Source organism: Ixodes scapularis, unplaced genomic scaffold, assembly GCF_016920785.2.
Source record: "Ixodes scapularis isolate PalLabHiFi unplaced genomic scaffold, ASM1692078v2 PGA_scaffold0__279_contigs__length_252992795, whole genome shotgun sequence".
In the NCBI taxonomy this organism is placed as follows: domain Eukaryota; kingdom Metazoa; phylum Arthropoda; class Arachnida; order Ixodida; family Ixodidae; genus Ixodes; species Ixodes scapularis.
The window spans coordinates 111,638,018-111,657,578 of NW_024609835.1; the positions used below are offsets into that span (position 1 = coordinate 111,638,018).

At 44.7% G+C, this 19,561-nt stretch overlaps 1 protein-coding gene across 1 annotated transcript in view; it reads left to right on the forward strand.

The window, feature by feature from the left end:
• The window catches only part of LOC8038292 (serine proteinase stubble), an 80,219-nt gene that overhangs the window by 31,371 nt on the left and 29,287 nt on the right, over window positions 1-19,561 (forward strand). Inside the window, exons 2-4 of the mRNA XM_040500064.1 lie at window positions 14,647-16,269; window positions 16,345-16,424; window positions 17,106-17,206. Of these exons, the coding sequence (XP_040355998.1) occupies window positions 14,647-16,269; window positions 16,345-16,424; window positions 17,106-17,206 (1,804 nt within the window). The remainder of the gene's footprint in view (window positions 1-14,646; window positions 16,270-16,344; window positions 16,425-17,105; window positions 17,207-19,561) is intronic.

Sequence of the window (19,561 nt, forward strand, 5' to 3'; positions counted from 1 at the left end):
AATTTGTCCCACGACAAGAGTTGCGTACAAGTGTTGCTTCGATAAACGTCGATACCTTAAAATCAATAAACTTCTGGAGGTAGTCACTGGGTAGCTCGCGTATTCATCCCTATTCCATCAACCTCGGCCGCGCGAGGTGGAGCGGTAAAGGGCGCAATAGAGAAGTTTAATCTGCCCAACTTTCGCTATTTCTTCAGTCTCTATAGTCCATAGCTTTCACAGCTACAAAAACAAACCTCTCCTTCCTCTAAAGCACGAATAGTATGGCTCAGACTGGAAACCAAAACAGTGACTTTTGTCATACCTCGAAAGTACTATGACCTGTTGTCCTGAATTGACCTTGACGAGATGAGCGGTAGGACGTCTTTTGACAATGGTTCGAGATCTGAAAGATAACTCTGGTCGCATTTTCCGATTACGAGACGGAATGTCCAACGAGCCTGAATGTCCAACGAGACGGAAGATCCAATAATGGATATTCTGGCACGTTGGACATTCAGGCTCGTTGGACATTCCGTCTTGGTTGGATCTTTCGTCTCGATGGACATTCAGGCTCGTTGGACATTCCGTCTCGGTTGGATCTTTCGTCTCGATGGACATTCAGGTTCGTTGAACATTCCGTCTCGGTTGGATCTTTCGTCTCGATGGACATTCAGGCTCGTTGGACACTCCGTCTCGGTTGGATCTTTCGTCTCTTTGGACATTCAGGCACGTTGGACATACCGTCTCGCCTGTCACGTGCTAGAATAATTTTTCTTCTTAAATGTACAAACTTCTGTGTATATTTAGTCCTCGTTCCTGCAGGCATTGCTGTAGTTTCATCATACTAAAATGTCGTGCCACAAAAGCCGACGCTGAGGGACTGACAAAGAAACAGAGCAGACAGAAATATTATGATTTCATATATAGGAAGGCTTGATGGTTAGTTAGCTGAGTGCCGATGCGCAGCTATATGTACCAATCGGTTAAAGGTGTCGATTGTACGACGCCAAACGCTCCTTTGATATTAACAGTTCAAATGTTTGGAATGTTCCGATGATGTAGGTCAGCCAATTTGAAATATATAATAGGGATGCGATGTCCGGGTGTTCTAGTGCATCGCAATTGGGGGACGTCTATGAAAGCCGCGCTTCATATCCCAGGAATTTATAGTTCAGTCCTCATCCCTGCCCAGTTCGATTTATATAGATGAGCTACATTTGGAGACCCGCATTGTAAACACATGACCACCCGCCAGCGCCACTGACTATGCGCAGAGTCAATATTTTTTTTTTAAAGGAGCTTTGGGAGCTGTGAGTGCGAGGGATCAAGAGTTTGCACAAGCGTAATTTCCCACTAATAAAAAAACAAAGATATCTTTTTTTTTTAAATTTAAAATCTACATCTAACGCTTCTATAAACGCATGGGGGTGGTGGGCGGTGTGACCGAACAATTCCTGAGTAAATGCAGAACAATTCTGTGAATTTCACAAATTTTTATTTTTGGTCGTTTATTTCTGGAACAGGCAACTACTCACTGTACACTGCAGTCGTCAGTAGTTTACATACGCATGCATTCCCTGCCAATAGGTTTGTATGTAAGTGAGCAGAGTGATAATACTAGTATCACGCAGGACGAAACTTTTTTTTGCATGTGACATGCATAGTGGTTATCAGAAGCCCATGTAATTTAACTGGCTTCTGGAAGCACTCCAAAGCTCGCCATTCTGTCGAGGTAGTTCATGACGTATTGGTAGGTGGGAGCTTGACTGCTGATAAAGGACGCGAACGCATCTATCTCGGCGTGCAGCAGAAGGTCCACACCCGGATTTATTAATAGCCTACATCATGTGTGAATATGACAATAGATCGTTCCACGTGGGTTTTTATTCTTGTAGGGCAAGCGTTTTGCACCACGAATCCGGTCACTTCGTCGAAATTCCATTGGTCTCTGGACAACTGGAGGAAGGACAATTCGTCGAATAGGGCAACTCGCCCTAGCCGATTCGCAGAATGAAAAATGGGGTGAAAGTGCTCGTTTGTCGAACTGTCGAAAAGAGTTGATTAGGGTTGGGTGTGTAGTTTGCCGGTGACAGTGGGGGTCAACAATGAGACCTTTCCGAAAAAAGAGAGGATGACAAATGCAGCTCTCAGAATTGGCAAGGGTCCGATAGTTAATCGTACTCGGGTTATTCAAAATGATAAAAGTCGGGTTCTTCGTGAATATGTTCACTCGCAACTCTAGCATTATGGAATTTGGGAAGACCGAGCTGACTTCCTGATACCGCGTGGTCATATGTGCACTTCTAATATGCGCATATGAATAAATCACGGTCCAACTGTCGCAGCGGCTCTGTGACAGAGTTAGAACCAGTTGAAATCCGATCGCAGCCTTCGCAAGCTACCTGGGCGCGTATCGGTGCGATTTCTGCATGCCACGTGACCAGAAAAGTCAGAAACGACGGAAGCCAATCCCAAAAAGTATTGTATTAATTATTCATATTGCCTACTTGTTGCTTAATACATGGTTCACTGCGACAGCAATCGCTTTGGTCGCCGAAACGTGCGAAACTAATCGTCGCGATAAGCGTCAATGTGCCGAATCCTCCGGACAATCACCGGACAAAAGCTCACGACTTGAGGACATTACCTGTACAAAAGCTTAATGAAAGGAACGTTGTATTATATGACTGATTTTGATATGAGGATAGAATTTTTGTTCCTGGGGATCGAGAAGTCCAATCAGAAATGTCTAAAACTTTCACGTTCGTTTTGTAAAAAAGAAGAAAACAAAAAATACAATCTAGTGTAATTACACATACTACACCGACTTCACATAACAATAATGATAATACTAAAAATTCAATCAGGCGTTTTTCTCCCATGCGAGAGACATCACCTTTGCGGGACTAGGGACACGAATAAGAAAAATACAGCAACTCGTACAATACGGAAAAACTGTGGCTGAGGATAAGCACGATTAACGATTTTCAGAACTCCCTAGGACCCCACATTTGTTTCCGCTCCAGAGGAACGTCCCTTCTAAAATCAAACGCGTGACTGATTGTCAATGGTCAACGAGTTCGGTCTTTCATCTTGTAGCATGTGTGACCTTTTAAACGTCATTTTTTTTTTGTTATAGAAATCATCTTTAAATTTGGATAAATAAAACGAACAATAAATACATTGTTTTTGAGGTTTTATGAAGTCTACAAAATACACGAGCGTAATTTAATTTCTTTTTGGGGACTTCACAGAGGCAACTTCAGTGGGACAAGCTCAGCGGCATACAAAAACAGCCGTGCATCAAAAATCCCGGTACTGAAAAGCCTGGTGCCGGAGCGACCACATACCGAAATGATCGCGTACCGATATCTCCGCACCGAAATGTCCGGTTCCCCATTTCATCGAACGCATTTTTCACCGCCGTAACTATCAGTAATCCGACAATTCAACAAAGAAATGTCTTCTAAATTCTTTGGAAGGTTCATTCTATATATGTTGGATATTCAGACTCGTTGGACAGTCAGGCTCGTTGGACATTCCGTCTCGGTTGGATCTTTCGTCTCGTTGGACATTCAGGCACGTTGGACATTCCGTCTCGATTGGACCTTTCGTCTCGTTGGACATTCAGACTCGATGGACATTCCGTCTCGATTAGATCTTTCGTCTCGTTGGACATTCAGATTCGATGGACATTCCGTCTCGATTGGATCTTTCGTCTCGTTGTACATTCCGTCTCGCCTGTCACGTGACCGATTGGACATTCAGGCTCGTTGGACATACAGTCTCGTTGGACATTCAGGCCATAAGCGGCATTTTCCTACGACCATTGCTCCTGTGCGCTGATCAAACTTAATTGCAAAATACTGTCTTTTTATTTCCTTTTCTTGTGCGTGCGTGCGTGCGTGCTTGTGCGTGTGCGTGTGCGCGTGCGTGCGTGCGTACGCGCGTGTGTGTGTGTGTGTGTGTGTGTGTGTGTGTGTGTGTGTGTGTGTGTGAGAGAGAGAGAGAGAGAGAGAGGAGGAAAGGGGAGGGCACTGGCACATCAAAATTAGCAGTTCATCCGTTAAATTCGAATTTACCAAAACTTTACTGGCGGGTGTTTCTCGGGTGTTTTCGGATTTATCCGTTAACACGGAACCCTATGGTGGTGCACGAAAGCACCCGATGTCAAAAGCCCCATGTCAAATGCTCCGCGGCCAACACCCCACCTCCCCCTCTCCTTCAAAAGTCCCAGTTCAGAAGCCCATGACGCGAAACCCCCATGTCATGGGGCCGGGTCAACGTGAAGGCGGGAAATGCGGCTTCTAACTATAATACAATAAGTGTGCAAGCGAGCTTGTCTAACGTAATCATGCCGGGTAACCGTACAAAAGCTCACCGGATAAAAGGTCATCCGTTTTTTCACAAACCCGAACAAAAGCTCACCTCATTTATTTATTTTTTCTACCTGTGCGCAACAGGGGTTGCGATAAAGTGCGGACGCGATGGACATTGCATCATTTCTAGGAGAACCCGTACCCCATCTCATGCAAAGGTGTCGACAGATAAGCCATAACAGGCAGAGAAACAACGATCTGGGACCAAAATTTAGGTCCCCGAAACTGAGTTGAGCTGATAAGATCAAGCTTGCTTGACTTAAGATATGCCGGAGCACCCTCCATGCCACGCCCAAGGAACTTCGTGGACCGAAGTTTTTGATCGAAAGTGTGACCGAAGATGTGAAGTCGCCCATCGGTGACCTCGCTTTTTCATTGTGCTTATGTAACGCTAAGCGCGCACATAAAGGACCAATTACCTGGAACTTACAAACATGTCTATCCGCTAATTTTTTTCTTCCTTTTTACCGTTTACAGGGCATACCGTTAAAATATTAATAATATTGTGTAATGTTGATAACTACTTGTATTTTGTTGTTCTTTGATTCATCTGTATTGCTGACTTCCTCTCTGTGAGTGTTAATTTATTTTAAACTATGATTATTAGTGTGTTATTGACCCCCCCCCCCCTCCCTTGTATAATGCCCTGACGGGCCCTCAAGGAATAATAAATGAATGAATGAATGAAAGGTCAGGCACAAAGTCACTTCATTACTAATGCGTGGGTTTTCTTGGGCTTCAGGGTAATATTTGAAGTGAATGGCTAAAAAAATTAAATTATTTCCTTCAATGAGCGTTGTAAATGTATTTGAAATCAAGGATTATCTGAGGGTGATGAGAAAGGGAAACTGAAGCAAAACTGTAATATACAAACCATTGAGTCGCAAATCTTAGGAATATTTTGAAGGACCGTGAGTAGGTCCTTTTGGATAAGAAGAAGACAGATGACCAATTTAGAAAGCTGTGCGGGATTTTGGACAGGCAAGCGTTCCTTCTACCACAGCCTGTGCAAGAAGGACTAAGCTACATCAGGAAAAAGTCTACCGGTGATATCGGCGACCTACTGGACTACTGTGATTGCACGTATGTCAACGGCCGCTTCCGTTATGCTTCTGCTCCTTCTGCGGCGGCATTCAAAGCAAATTCTTCCCTTTGTCCGACTGTGCACCGGCGACGACCGGAGTTTCCCCCGGAACGGAGGAATATGTACGACACAACTCTTCAAGATAAAGATCGGACGAACAACACCGGCGAAGGATGGAATACTGGGTTTCAGAAGCTTGTCGGCCACGCCCATCTAAGCGTCTGGAAGCTGATTGAATGCCTACAGCAAACTCAGGCGCTCGTTGCCATGGCATTGACACAATCCCGGAGACGTGAGCTCCAGGTGAAGCGGATGCGAAAATACACCCTGCACCCGCAGAATCGTCTCAAAAAGATTTGTGAGGTGTTCCAGGTACACCGAGATCTACCGAGATCTACCCAGACTGCTGGATCTAGCAGGGGACTGCATTCGCTTCTAACTAGTCGATCAATAAACTTGTTTCTACTCTAATCAACAAACCATGCGCCTGTCAGATTTAATTTATCGTTAAATTTTAGTGCCGCACGCATGGACCTAAGTATCCGCACTCGTGTTGAGACAAACATGAAATTTCCTCGTGGCGAACTTTTGTCCGGGTCTGTGAAAAAATGGGTGAACTTTTTGTCCGGTGATCTTCTGTCCGATGAGCGTTTGTCCGGTGAGTTTTTTTCCGGGATTCATCATGCAGTATCCGGGACTCAAGTAAAGAATGAAGACCTGTTCACACATGTAGTGGAGCGTTACAAGCATAGCGCTGACCTTGCACTAATCGCGTGCTGACGGGAGCATTCACAAGCTTGGTATCTCACCGTCAAAACTGTTGCTCATGGCAGACGATAAATAGCTGACAAGTGAGCAGCGCTACTTCAGCGCTTCGCTGCATGGGAGAACCGGCCTTAGCTTTCCGTCGTCTTGCGATGTTAAAAGTGAAAACAAATGAAATAAATCAGTCATTGAGAAAACATTTAAAGCAAGCGATTTTATCAGTAAGCATTGAATCAAAGCTTTCTTCAGCTCTGGAGCACGCGCGGATTCACAGCTATTAGCGGCCAGACGTTTTGGTGGCGCCCTCCTATGTTTCCCTCTCATGACTTCATTATCTTGCGAACTACAAGATGTATGGTGTTTTTTTAATAAGTATGGTGGAAGCTTGAAATATTTGCATTCTAAAATCGACACTGCAAAAAGCGTTAAAATTGAAGCCCTTACATTACACTTATTTCTGTCCATTAGAAATCCTTTGCTGACGTCACAATCAGCCTTCGGCCAATCGCGGAAGGTTGACCACAGCGACGCTTTTGGTCGAGGATGTCGCCAATACTCTGTTTCATAGTTAAGGCTGAACTCCACTGATCGAATTATGTGACGAATAACTGACGAACGTCGCTCGACGGCACGCTTGGTTTGCGCGCGACGTAGCAAACACTGTGCTGATTCCACGCGCAGAGCAAAGACCGCCGTGCCGAATTCGTCGCTTTTTCGCAGCATATTCGTCCCGTGGAGTCCAGCTTTTAGTGTACAACACTGCCAAAGCTGCTGGAGTGAGCATGGGGCTTGATCTCGATGATAATTTTGCACGCGTAGTCGGGCAAACAAAACGATAGATAGAGCCACACGCTCGCGCCCGTAGATTTGACACAGTTGTATATTAAGTATGAAAGGGAGTATAGTTCCGACGAATTGAGTTCAGTCAAAGCTCTTAACCCTCAGCTCATGGTGCAATACTTATCACAGCACCAAACACCGGTTTCCTTCTAAGAATATTTGCATCCATCTAGGTCGATAAAACCTTCGCTTCCTCTATGACAGCGGAGTGGATAGCTGGTGATGCAGGTTTATGCAGTTTACCTTTTTTTTTCCTTTCACTGAAAAGACCTTTTGTAAACTCTTAACAGATTAGGTGAAGACATGGAACAATGCTGTTTGAACCGCGAAGAGGAATTTGTGACGATAGCAGTAAGGACGGGGCTTTTGGCACGCGGGGAATACGGGACGGGGTAGTTGAACGCGGAGTTTTCGAAACGCGGGGCTGATGACGCGGGGCTTTTGCGACAGGAATTCTGCACGCGGGGCAATCGTGCTACACCCAACCGTACACACGTACGTACGTATATGTGTGGTTTTATGTGTTTTTTTTTAGGTTATTATTTGTTAAATTAAAGAGCGAGAGGGTTAAAGAACGCCCTGAAACTCGGAGTAAAAACGACGCAGGCACTAAAATATGTCTCACTAAAAGGTCCGAGGCCTTTTAGTGTAATTGGCGTTTTTACCCGCAGGCTCGGGGTTTTTGTCATGCTTAATGCTCACTGGCTTGTCTGCGATACTACATTCATTTTGGTGTTCATTGATTCTCATTGTCGCTCAATTTTATATTCTCCAAAATGGGAAGTTTACTTTATCTGTATTTCCAGTTCCTCGAAATTAGAGGGAAAGAAAGGACACCTTTTCTACATTTACGCCCCCGTTGATGCATCGTCCATACGGTGAAAATCGCGCTAACAATATTTAGTGAGGTCTCTTTAGCTGGATGGGGCGGTGAGATTGCAACCGGGATTGCTTCACTAGGCTTTGATTCTACGAAACTCTCCGTCAACTCTCTCCAAGAAAAGTGCCGTGAACGCGGGGACGGGGCCGTAAGAGGGGGGCTAACAGTGAATTTACAGCTGCGCTCTACGCGATCATTTATCTTTCAGTATCATAAAATTACCATGCCTTCTGTCTAAGACACACACATTGTGCGATCTATATTAGGAATTCTAAGAGTGGCCAGCATTATCACACTCATCGGGCTTTTGTAGCGACTCAGAAATAAAAACTACCTCTGTCATAACACTCATAAACAAATGCTGTGGAAATAAATTACCATTTTCGCAATCGCCCGAGATTTGAAAGATAAAAAAAAAAAAAAATGAAGTGAACTTTCCTCAGGACTTCTAAAATTTGTGTAAAAGATACCATTTTTTTTAGGGGGGGGGGGGGGGGGGGGGGGGGGGGAAGGGATGTGGATTAGTTTGAATTGACGATCAAATTTTACCGACGAGTGGTCCTCGCGGTTTTATCCGAAAACAAAAATACCCTGCACGAAGAGTACCGATGCAGCTATGTTGGCAAACTCAATTTTCTCAATTAGCCTAATACATTCATTGACAAAGTTTCTCTCGAGATATCTCGTATGTTAGGTGAAAAAAAAATGAGACAAAGATGCCCTATAAAATTAAATTTTTTTTTGTTGAACAACAGAGTTGTAAGATTTTTTATAGACGCTTTCTAGAACAACCAAAAAAATAAACAATATGATAAAATTTTCTGAAGTCTTGCGAAACATTGATACGTACTATATTGTAAAGTAGTAAAAAAATGTCGCGTTTTCAGCGGCCCATGGTACAAAAAAAAAAAAAAAAAAAAAAACAAGTGGGACAAAATGAGAAGCCGTACCAAAAAGAAGAGAGGTTATCAGTTCTTGCAGTAAGACAACTTGGAATTCACTTCATAAACTCCAGCGTAACCTTCGTGAGCCGATTTTTGGCATGCCATGTACTAGATCCACGCAGAAAGCGGCTGATTGGCCACGTGGTTTATTGCCACGAGGCACTTCCAATCTTAGGTCGAGTGGTCTGCAGAACACTTGGGATTTGCTGACTTCTTGGATGGATTAGGCCTATATCCTTCATCCCTAGTAATCTTCCCCCTCACGTACTTTTTTATTGCAAGGGAGAGGGTGGAGTGCCAAAACCAGGACAAGCTACTCCTGCATAGGCCTCCACTCTTTCCACGTTAGCAGAACAAACACTAGAGAAAAGGCGAGGAAGCAAGAAGGAAGAAAGAAAAGGCCTCCAGAGGGTAAGACAAAAAGCGTGTTATACGTTAAGGCTCGTCAGAATATTAGGCGCAGGAGAAAATCAGTTCTCTGCCTGAAATACTTATTTTTAACTCTTTTATTTATGTTCCATCCACTGAAAAGCACACACCTGATCTCTCCACAATGTCCTCTCCTTCCGTAAGACGAAGTCCGTCTGATACGGTCACTGTCACAACAGCAACGAGAGGCATCTGAGGGAACAGGACAATCTAATTGAATCTTATATTAACAGACAACTTTCTTTCGATATCAAACTGCACGCCAACAAAAAGAAAGACGTACAATTTTTGTATATGGCGCGTGTTATAAATTTCCGTACACGAAATGCCCATCGCTTTCTTCTCATTGTTTTGACCAATTACACCAATGTTTATTCAGTGTAAACAAGCAAAGGTACATATCGGTGAAATTTTAAGTAATTATATATACATTCCATTGTGGACAAAAGAAAGTTCATGTTACCCAGAAAGTGTTGTATTTTTTCGGGGTCTAACGTTTGCCTCTGCTATCTTACCACAGAAGCAACGAGGTTCTTAACCTAACCTACTTGCCGACTCATTCATGCAAATACCGAATTTTGAAATCCACGCAGGAACTCAGGCGGAAAATGTAGATTATAAAGAAACGCTGCATTATTCATCGATGCTTCAAGACCGGTCCAATCCTGAAGCATTTGTGAATATTACTGCTGCATCGACGAATAACAGCTCGACGCTTTTGCTAACATCCTCGTATTTCTGTAACTATAAACATAAAACCCTGTTAATTCGTCCTTAACACGTTGTTACTCCTGTAATCTGTCTACAATCATGGCATCCAAAATAATATGTAGCACTTGCTGTAGCAGAATCACCAACATGCATCAATTGTTTATTGTATAACACATTTCTGACTCGACATAAGAATTGTGCAGTCATTATCTGTTCAAATGAACAGATCACGCGCATGCGCAGAACCGTTCGCTGCAAACCTTTATCGTCTTTTTTGCATCCCCTAGGGAGCCTTCATGTGCGCTTTGCTCCCCTAGTCACATTAATTAATGAAATGAGCGGTGTCTTTCCAGAATTCTGTCGGAGCATCAGGAGGAAAATGCTTTCAACGGATGTTTGACAAGTTCCTCGCAGTGCAAATCGCAGTACCGAACTCGTTATATGAAAAAAAAAAACTAAAATATATCAATCACAGATAATTAAAAAAAAAAAAACGATCACACCTTTTTACGCGTAATACGTAAAATATTCAACTCACGTCAGGAGCAGTTAGTTCCCTCAATAATAGGATGGCATGGCATTTCTCTTTTAGAAATTGATTCAGTGCAACTCTTGCTCGTAATACTAAATTTTAGTAGCTGTTTATAACTAATGCCTACTGCAAAATTTCTGGATGCAAGCTTAGGATAAAAGCATGTGGTGGAACTCAAAGGCGGCGTTAGTGCGGCACAACTTTCGCGCAAGCAAAGATAAAGAGGACACCTACTGCAAACGCTCTCGAGGAGCATTGACCTCCGGTGAAAGGCCCAGTCCTGGCGACCTCTTGAGCTCCTTTATTCAAGTGCAAAGAAAGTTCTCAAAATTGGTCGAGTAAGGCTGATGTAATACCAAACCCTCTTTTGGCGAGCTGTTCGAGTTAATTAAACGCGACGAATTTGAGAGTGGTGAGCGGTACACAATATAGGGACTGTAAACGGAGGCAGGACCGGTTTCAACGTTTTATGTAACAAAACATACCAGAGCCCAATCCTACAAGGGGGGAGGGGGGACATTATAATATGAAGTCAGCTAGCAGGTCACTGTAACAAATAACACATATAACAAATATGTTATTTCGATCACGTGGCATTTTCATTTTTCAGTACCTGAACAAAAGCAAGACGACAAAAGCAAAAATAGAAAATACACACATAAAAAATGCTGCAGACGGTTGCAGACGGCCATCAGACGCTTCAGCAATTCTCGAACCCAAAATACTCCGGCTCAAGTGACAAACAAAAACTCGTCCACTGCAAAACGAGTCAGGAACGTCAGCGAGGCCAGCCGGCGGGCTGTTTTTCATTTTCTTTGCTTGCAGTCATGTAGCCCAATTTCGCAAGTCCGGGCTTATCCCGGTCACCGCCCATTGCCACGGTTATTAATCCTCCTGGCTGTTTTTCCTTTATATCTGGCTGCAAGGACTGGCCGTGGCGACTCATGAGCCCCGAGCCGTTTGGCTGGACAACGCAAGAACGTCTGAGAGGCGGTATAAAGAAGAAGAAAAAAAAAAAAAAAAAAGCAACGCAACGTAGCCTAGCACCCTAGAAAACCGACCTTGGCGTCTCTAAAACAAGACGAGGGTGAACGACCGGATGTCCCGAAGTCTCTCTCTGCCTACCGGCGAGAAGAAATGCGCCGAGGTGAAGGAAGCCGGCCCTCGCAGAGCTGGCGCACAGACTCATGGCATCCACCGCTTTTTTTTTTCTTTTTTTTTTTGTGGACGCATCTTTTGGAACTCTTGGTTCCCTCGCTTGGGCACCTTCTTCCTCCTGCGCCCTCGGCAGCCGCCGCCAGCGGACCCGTCTTCCGTGTTTTCCGGTTCCGCCATTGGAAGACCTCCTCTGCCTTCTTCTGCCTTTTGCTAGCCTCTTTCTCTCGCACCCTCCCCAACCCGTTTCCTTCTAACCGATATTTCGACTAGCAAGGTCACGCTGCAGGCGAGGAGAGGGGGTGTGCGCCTCAGTACGCGCTCGGCGGGCACCTGCGGAGGGGTTGCGAGGGTGAAGGTCAATGTGTTTGCGGTGCTGCGGCCGCTCGCGGGGGATGCTGGTTGCCCCCCCCCCCCCCCCCCCCCCCTCCCCTCCCCCCCTCCATGACCCAGCCAAGTGGTTACGCGGTGGGACGCTTATGGGTCTGTGTTCGCCAATGGCTGACCGGTGTCCGGACTGCAAGAGGACTGTGCACAGCCTCTCGCAATCTCAAAGATTCACTCGCCGAGGCAGTTTATGCAACTGTTGCTAAGCACGCTCTGGTCAGAGGCACTTTATCGTATGAGAGAGAATAAAACGAAGCTTCATTTATTACCTCACACCACGGAAGGTGGGCCTGGTCAAAGCGAATCCAGAACAGCCGTCTAAACCTGCCTCGTCAAATGGGCCTTTATAGTGGTGGAGACTGTATGTAACAAAAATCCCGAATGTAGAGATTTGCGTAGGAAATCGGCACAAAGCTTGAATGTTTCAGGCCAAACAAGGCCCCTTTTGTGCTAGTCCAACCTCAAAAATTGAAACAGGTGTTTATAGTGGAAGGACGGTGGCACAAAGTTGGGTACTAATGCTTGATCGTAATCGATATGAAGACAGCTCAAGAACTCTTTTCCCGAGATGCACCACATTCCAGTGACACAGCTAATAATCTTAAGTATCGCACTAGATAGTGGATGTGCCTACCTGTCGGAGAGGGAATGACAGAATAATCAGAGTTTAGTCGATCATTTTGATAACTCCGATTACGACGTACGGCGCGTGCTAAAGGGAGCCGGGGGAGTATCAGGTGTCTTAATCAGAGTTATCTGAACAATATATTAAAACACTCGCTTAGTTGCTTTCCTGTTCACAAGGTATGGCATGGAATACCGATGAGCGACTCACCCTCGTGCTAAGCAGGGGAGTACATCTTGTCCACATTACTGGATGTCACGACATACCCGAAGAACAAATCAGACAACGAAGTTCAATATAGGTTACAGAACAAGATAAGTAATAACTCAGAAATATCGGGTTTGATTTCTCAGATATCCGGGGCAATGGGGCTCCAAGCCTCGTAATAAACTTCACTCTATAAATCCTGTCACAAGATTACGGTGCAGTGCGAGGCTTCGGAACGAATTTTACGATGTTGTCCTGTGCGCGCTAAAAATTGGACATACACCCCCCCCCCCCCCCTCCCCCTCGCGGCCACCTGTCAGTTTAGGTGCTAAAAGGGGAAAGGGGGGGGGCAAGGGGGCAGACGCTCTCTCCAAAACCTTTTCCCTCGTTTTTTTGTTTGTTTGTTTTTTGTTTACCATTTGTTTGAAGAATGCGGGAGCACTCTTCTCCCCTGGGGTCAGGAAGTGGCCCGTTGTCTTCAACGACATACACCAGCCACATCCAACAGATTATTTCGAGTTCTGTCATCTCTCTTTAGACGAGATTGTTAGCCGTCGCTTTGAGGTCGTTTTGGTTTCCGCTGCGCCATATCACACGGCGGCGAAGGCCGCGCCACATTCTCCTGGGCGCCGTCCGCGGCGACTTTCGGTAAACACTTGTCGGTAAAACTTTAGCGATTTCCGGTTTATCCGAGAAGTTTTTTTTTTTAAATCAAAGTAAGAAAGATGAAAAAGAGTCTGGGACATTTTACATTAATGTCTGTAGAGTGCCCAGTCTGCTGTGGTCCCAAGGAGAGGCCCACTGCAGCCACTTTTCTAACTTCCGAGTACTGACCAAGGGCGGATTTATCTTCAGCGTTGGGATAGCTAGTCGTTGTTGTATTTTTTGACCAAAGCAGAAACCGATTTCAGTAGGTGAGTGTGCTGCACACTGCGTTCATTTTCGTACTTGGAAGGGGGTGCAGTGTTAAACAAACAAGAAAGATACCTTCTGTATATAAAAAAAAAATCAGGCAGTTTTTTTGTGGTTCGTGTGTTCCAAGTATTCGTGTGTTTATATCCAAATGCAACGGGTGTTTTAATAAATCATTTCTAATTATGAACTTGGATGTTTCGAATATCGAAGGAGCATATAATTTATCTGCACTGCAGAGTAAGAGAAACATATCCAGAAACTTTATTAAGAAGCCCAAGGTGCCGCTTAATGTAGATTTTGATCTATGTCCCCGCTCTAACTATACGTATCGCTGGTCAAAAAAAAAAATAAAAAAAATCCACATAATTGTGCTTTGTTTTGTAGAACGAAGATACAATAAATAAATAATTATTAAGAAGTAGAACAACGGTGTTCGCTGGTATCTACAGAGTACGCACAACTTTCTTTGACCGAGTGCGTCACAGAATAGCCACCGAAGTGATCTTCTATACTCGTTTTCACCTTAAGAAGAGTAGTAAAAAAATTCCGGCCTTTCGCGGTGCATTACTGATTTCACCTTTCAATAGAGAATTAAGACAAACGTAGGTGTGTTTTAGATTCGGTATATTGTTATCTTATCAAGGCGTACGTGTTTCAAATGCAAAAAAGCATTGCTTCCTCGTCCGGGAACCACCTGTAAGAACTACTTCGCGCGGTGTATAAACAATGCGCAAAACTTTCCTTTTTCTGAAGGTAAAAACGAGTATAGAAAACAATTCTAATTACTCATTTTCGTTACCTTTTGCTACAGGTGCTGTCCGCACTATCCAGCCCAAGCCATGCATGAACAAGGCGTCGGGCCAGGAGGGCACCTGTATGTTCGCTTGGGACTGCTTCAGTGCGGGAGGCACACACCTCACCTACTGCACAGACTCGTTCTACACCGGAAGCTGCTGCAAGCTGCCGCCAGGAGTCGTTGTGCACCAACACGAAATGCCGTCCGACCCTACCAACAGCATCGACTCCATAGCAGATGACAGTGATGAAGACTATAATAAGAAAACCAAGAAGCCTTCGTTATCCACAGCCAAACCCACAGTGCCAATGCGCAAAACTACGCCGCAGGCGGTTCACCTCACTAAGCCGACAGTGTCACCCCAGGAAACGTCGCAGAGCACACCATCTTTCGGTGGACTGTCTACTTTCACTCCGGGACTCATTACGTGGAGGCCACACGAGACCACCCTTGTGACGGACTCAAAAACGCCGCTGGTTACTTCTCCAGGACCCGTGGAACATGGAACGACTTCCTCAACAAAGGCGAGTAAACCCAGCACAACGCGAATACCCATAGTAGCAAGTACGTTCCTTCACCCAGAAGAGCCACCGAGGACTACCGGATCAACATTAGTGGCGACAGAGAAAACGCAGCCTACAACGAAAGGACCTCCAAAGATTGACGTTGAAACGACGACGCAGCCAATCTCCATGATCCCAAGTTCCGAGTCCGCTAAACCTCACCCCTCATCAACGTTAACGCCAACTCCGGGTCAGGAACCGCACAGTACACAAACAACACCGATGCCTGCGACCTCTTCCGTTCAAAGTCATACTTGGATAGTCAACGAACACGAGACGACCATGCCAATTCCAACGTCTGTGCCGAGCGAACAGTCGTGGGTAGTTGTGGACGAGGCGGATGCAAGCGGTCAGCAGACGACCATCGTCCAGGTTCCATCAACGCAGAAGATGCCATCCACTAAACCCCCGCACACCTCGCCCATGTCTGATTGGTTGACAGTCACCGAAATGATGACGTCAATTTCCTGGGTTGACATGTCTGAACTATCTACCTCTCATATTTCGCCGCCCAAAACATCCGAGACATCGTTGCCACCCACGAAAACCACACCACACAAGACTACAGAGAAAACCACGGTTGCTTCACACGCACCAATTTACACTTCTACGACCCATAAACCAACCACGGGTCAAGTGGCGCCGTCGGAGTTCTTGAACACGGTAGACGTGAACACGCCAACGCGCATGCAAGTGTCGACAAAGGTGACCACCCCACTGACAACGAAAGGGGCCACCACGCAGCCGACTACAACGCAACAATACGTTACTAGCACAGTATCAACGACATCGGGTAGACCCGCAAGTGCATCATCCCAGACCAGTGTACCAACTAGCTCTAGCAAAGTCACGACAGGGCGTTCAACAACACTGCCGACGACGACGACTGCCCGAACGACTGAGAAACCGAGCACACTTCCAAGTTACACGACCCCAAAAAGCACGACAGTCACGAAAGCCAAGCCTACTCAAACGACGAAGACCTCTCCTTCGCGCAGACCGTCGCCGACGACAGCCGGGACGACGACTCCTGCAACGCCAGCCACACTCACCGGCGACAGAGACATTCGGAAAGGTAATATAGATTTTTCTTTTGTTCCAACTACTTTCATCGCAATGCGCGCCACATTAACCCTGTTAATTTCCCCAGTCTGCGGTCGACCCAAGGTTGTTCCGAGAGCGAGAATAGTGGGAGGAGACCAGACGAAGTTTGCGCAATGGCCTTGGATGGTGAGTGGAAAAAAAGAAAAAAGAAAAAACATAGCTACACATGGCTAATGACCTTTGCCGCTTTTCTTTGGGCGAAGCTCTGGCTTCTTGCTGCGGTAATGAATATGCGGAATTCTACGTTTTCAATGAGCAAGTAATCTCGGTTGGTCATATCCTAAAACTGCGCGCTAATCTGTTAACCGAGCGGACCTCGGTCATTAAATAAATTACATTAGTTGTCTTTGCCACGCTTGTTCTTTTTTTTTTTAGGGCAAAGCATAACGATTATAATGTGTAATTCCTATTAAATGAAGTGACTTCTTGTTTTTATGTATTTAGAATGGAAATATTTGTTGAGGAATTCGAGCCTGAAATTGCTCATTTGTAACTTGCTACATTGCTAGCACTCCTTTCTTTATATTTCTCTCTCGATAACCATAAAAGACGATACCTGGAATGATTCAAGGCCTCTCGTTCTATTTTTTTTTACAAAGTATTTATGACTGACCTTACTGGAGCCGTCGTGGTTCACCTTTGTTGTCGCTTTGTGTTCCTCATTGTGTCCCATCTGCCCATTTTCACACAAATTGTGCCAGATAGACAAATAACAGAGAAATTCACTTGATTAAAAATTTATAAGCAAGTAGCTTCTGTTTGATGTGGCTGATGCTGTCAATTGAACAATTTACTTCCATGTTCCAGATATCTTTACGGCAGTTCAAGAGGAACACATTTCTGCACAAGTGTGGCGCAGCCCTCCTGAACGAGTACTGGGCCATCAGCGCAGCCCATTGCGTTCACAAGTAAGCGGTCCATGGACAACGCAGAGGATGGTGCTAAAACGTATTTCACGTTCCATGATGCTTTTAGGTTGCGTAAGATTTCCTTTCTGAAACAAAAAAAAGAAAGAAAAAAACTGATTCAGTTTGGTCTGACAAAAGCACTAACTGTTGCTGCCGGTTCTGCGCCGAAATGCCCTGATCGCTCATACCACATCACAGTCCGACTAGAGCCACTAAATAAGCTACGCTTTCAGAGTAGCGAATTCCTTTCTTTGGCATTTTGCGACAAAACAGTCACTCTATCCAACAATATTCTGGTTCGCTGCGGCGTCATTGGACAGCGGCAGTCACGTGAGTCGCTATCATTATCATCACGTTTTCTCAACGCCACCATCTTGGGTCCGGCGGTCCTCTGCCTGGTGATGTTTACTGTTTACTGCGCGCGCACGCTGAAGTTCGTCGCTCAGCACGCGTACTTTCCGTGTTACCTCGAGATACGAACAACACGACCTTGATTCGCAGGCGACGCAGGCAGGCGACGGCTACAGCTCGGCTTGGCTGGGCTAGAGTCACTCCTCCATCTGCGCTTGGGCCCAAGATGGCGGCGCCTGACGCGCTTCAGATGCGCAGTTTGGGAGTTCCGATCCTCTGAAAGCGTGGCTTTATTTAGTAACTCTAAGTCTGACCGTCGAATACAGTCATGTCTCGTTAAAGGGAAGATGGGGCACTTCTGCATTTGAGACAAAACGCTTGAATTGCGTTCATTTGGCCTTTAGGATAACAGATATCACAATTATATTTCAATGCGATGCGCCGGAGGGAGCAATTTCAAAATAGGGCTGAAGCCCCGCCTCCCTAGCCTTGGGCAGCCAAAAGATCCATCGATGACGTCACGTACAGCGACAGTCTTTCGCCGTTTTCTCGCGTTCAACAGTACTTGCGCAGCAAATGGTTTGGGTATTCGGGTTCACGGGGTACAGATACAGAATAATTCACTTCTAACTAATTTTTTTCAAGAAGCTCCGTAGCTTCCTTTTTAATATGAACCCCGCTCATAACGAAATCGTTACGATCTAGATCAGGGATAGGCAGTATTTCAAATACAAGTATTTAAAATACGTATTTCAAATACTTTGTGTATTTTGAATTTGTATTTAATTACAAATTGGGTAATGTATTTGACGTCTGTATTTAAATACTGAAACATGGGTATTTCAAATACAATTGTAATTAAATACAATATTGTAGGCAAAAATTCATCCCTCAAATGTATTGTCACTGTTCAGAGCAGGAAGAAAACAACGTTCTGCACCTAATGCAGTGTCTCTCAATCAAGCACAAGTGTTTAGTGACTTTGTGATTATGGTGCTAGTCCAGGGCAAGAATAGTGACGAAATCGACGTTCACAGGCAGACTGGCTACATAAGTGCCTGTGACAACTTGTGATGCTTTCCAGCCTGATTTCTATCCATATTTTTGGTTTTGACTGGAACGTTATAAATGCGCGGGTCGTCCAGATTTTCGTAACTGATGCGAGCTGCAACAATAAAAAAATTCTCTAGCTAGTGCTGTGTGTCTTGGTCGTCTCGGTTCTTTGTTGGTCTATACCAAAATGTAATCGACAAAAAAAAAAAAAAGCTGCTTGAGGCTCTGTACTTTTTTCACCTATTACGTCCAAGCTGATTATATTGTTTGTGATTATATTTCTATTACCTTACTAAGCATCGCAAACTAACTCCCAAGTGTGCGATGCAAAATTAAAATGAGATGCCCAGAAACCCATTGCAGGTGCCCTGAAGTCGCTGACATAAATTTTGAGGAATGTATTTGGAAAAGCATTTGGAGGAGACCAAATACATTTGGTTGTATTTGTATCTTGTACTTAAATGCTTTTTTGAAAATGTAATTAGATTCGTGATTAAATACATTTTTACGAAGTATTTTGTATTTGTATTTCGATACATATTTGCATGTATTTTGCCCATCCCTGATCTAGACACGGTTATGGGGACTGACTCGGTAAATACGTGCGTTTTTGTTTTCTTATTTATTTCGCACTATGAACGATTTTTAAGGGGGCACGGTAGTTTTTCCAGTGTCGCGAGTAAACATTACAGATGATTGTATAACTGATAATGAAGGTTTAATGGGGCAAACTTGTGCCTACAAGCTTAAACAAAAAGGAACTGTGCATAGCGCGACGGCGACGAAAGTGTAACTGCCTTGATGTTGTTACTCTCAGCTTATTTTATATCAGGGATGGGCAAAATACATGCAAATATGTATCGAAATACAAATACAAAATACTTCGTCAAAAATGTATTTAATTACGAATCTAATTACATTTCCAAAAAAACATTTAAGTACAAGATACAA